The sequence below is a fragment of the Acanthisitta chloris genome, unplaced genomic scaffold (assembly GCF_000695815.1).
Source record: "Acanthisitta chloris isolate BGI_N310 unplaced genomic scaffold, ASM69581v1 C16330552, whole genome shotgun sequence".
Classification (NCBI taxonomy): Eukaryota; Metazoa; Chordata; class Aves; order Passeriformes; family Acanthisittidae; genus Acanthisitta; species Acanthisitta chloris.
This window is the reverse complement of record NW_008701263.1, coordinates 1-678: the sequence shown is the minus strand read 5'-3', so window position 1 is coordinate 678 and position 678 is coordinate 1. Positions and strand designations below refer to the sequence as shown.

At 48.1% G+C, this 678-nt stretch overlaps 1 protein-coding gene across 1 annotated transcript; it reads left to right on the top strand.

Moving 5' to 3' along the window:
* Nucleotides 1–229: 229 nt before the first annotated feature.
* LOC103810377 (vascular non-inflammatory molecule 3-like) lies at nucleotides 230–643 on the top strand (the record flags this gene model as incomplete). Its single annotated transcript, XM_009083273.1, has 2 exons — nucleotides 230–408; nucleotides 513–643. Coding segments are annotated over 2 exons (310 nt in total), but the record flags the coding sequence as incomplete, so codon positions are not given.
* Nucleotides 644–678: the final 35 nt, after the last annotated feature.

Genomic DNA, 678 nt, shown 5'->3' with positions numbered 1-678 from the left:
AAATAAGATCCAATTCCTAGAAATGTTTCTTTGACTTTTTACTATAAATAAATGTCCTGGTTGTTGGCAGAAATATATTGTACTTTCTCAGATTACAGACTGCTATTTCCAAAGCAAACTTCTTAGTCTTTACTCCTCCTCTTTCTCTCTGGTTTGTATTCCCCATTCTCGATCCAGGAGCTGCAGGCACCAGCCATGCTCCCTGCCCAGCCTCTCCTGCATGCTGCAGTGTTGGCACTCACAGTCCTCCAGGCCCTTGCCTCCGACACCTTCATTGCCGCTGTCTACGAGCATGCAGTCATCCTGCCAGACCCCACCGACGAGCCCATTTCTCCGAGCGATGCTTTGGCCCTGATGAACAGAAACATGGATGTCTTGGAAGGGGCCATCAAGGAAGCTGCCCAGAAGGTACCAGGTGTATTGTGGGAGCTGTTAATTAGTGTTTTCTGCTCCTGCTGATGCTCCTGGTTATATGTTGCTGGGTGAGTTCTTAACGGAGCCTGTTGTGACAGGGTGCCCACATCATTGTGACTCCTGAAGATGCCATTTACGGCTGGCAATTCACAAGAGAATCCATCTACCCCTACCTGGAGGATATCCCTGATCCAGTGGTGAATTGGATTCCTTGCACTGACCCCACAAGGTGATTCTTTCTGCAGTGATTTATGTGGTTTCAAA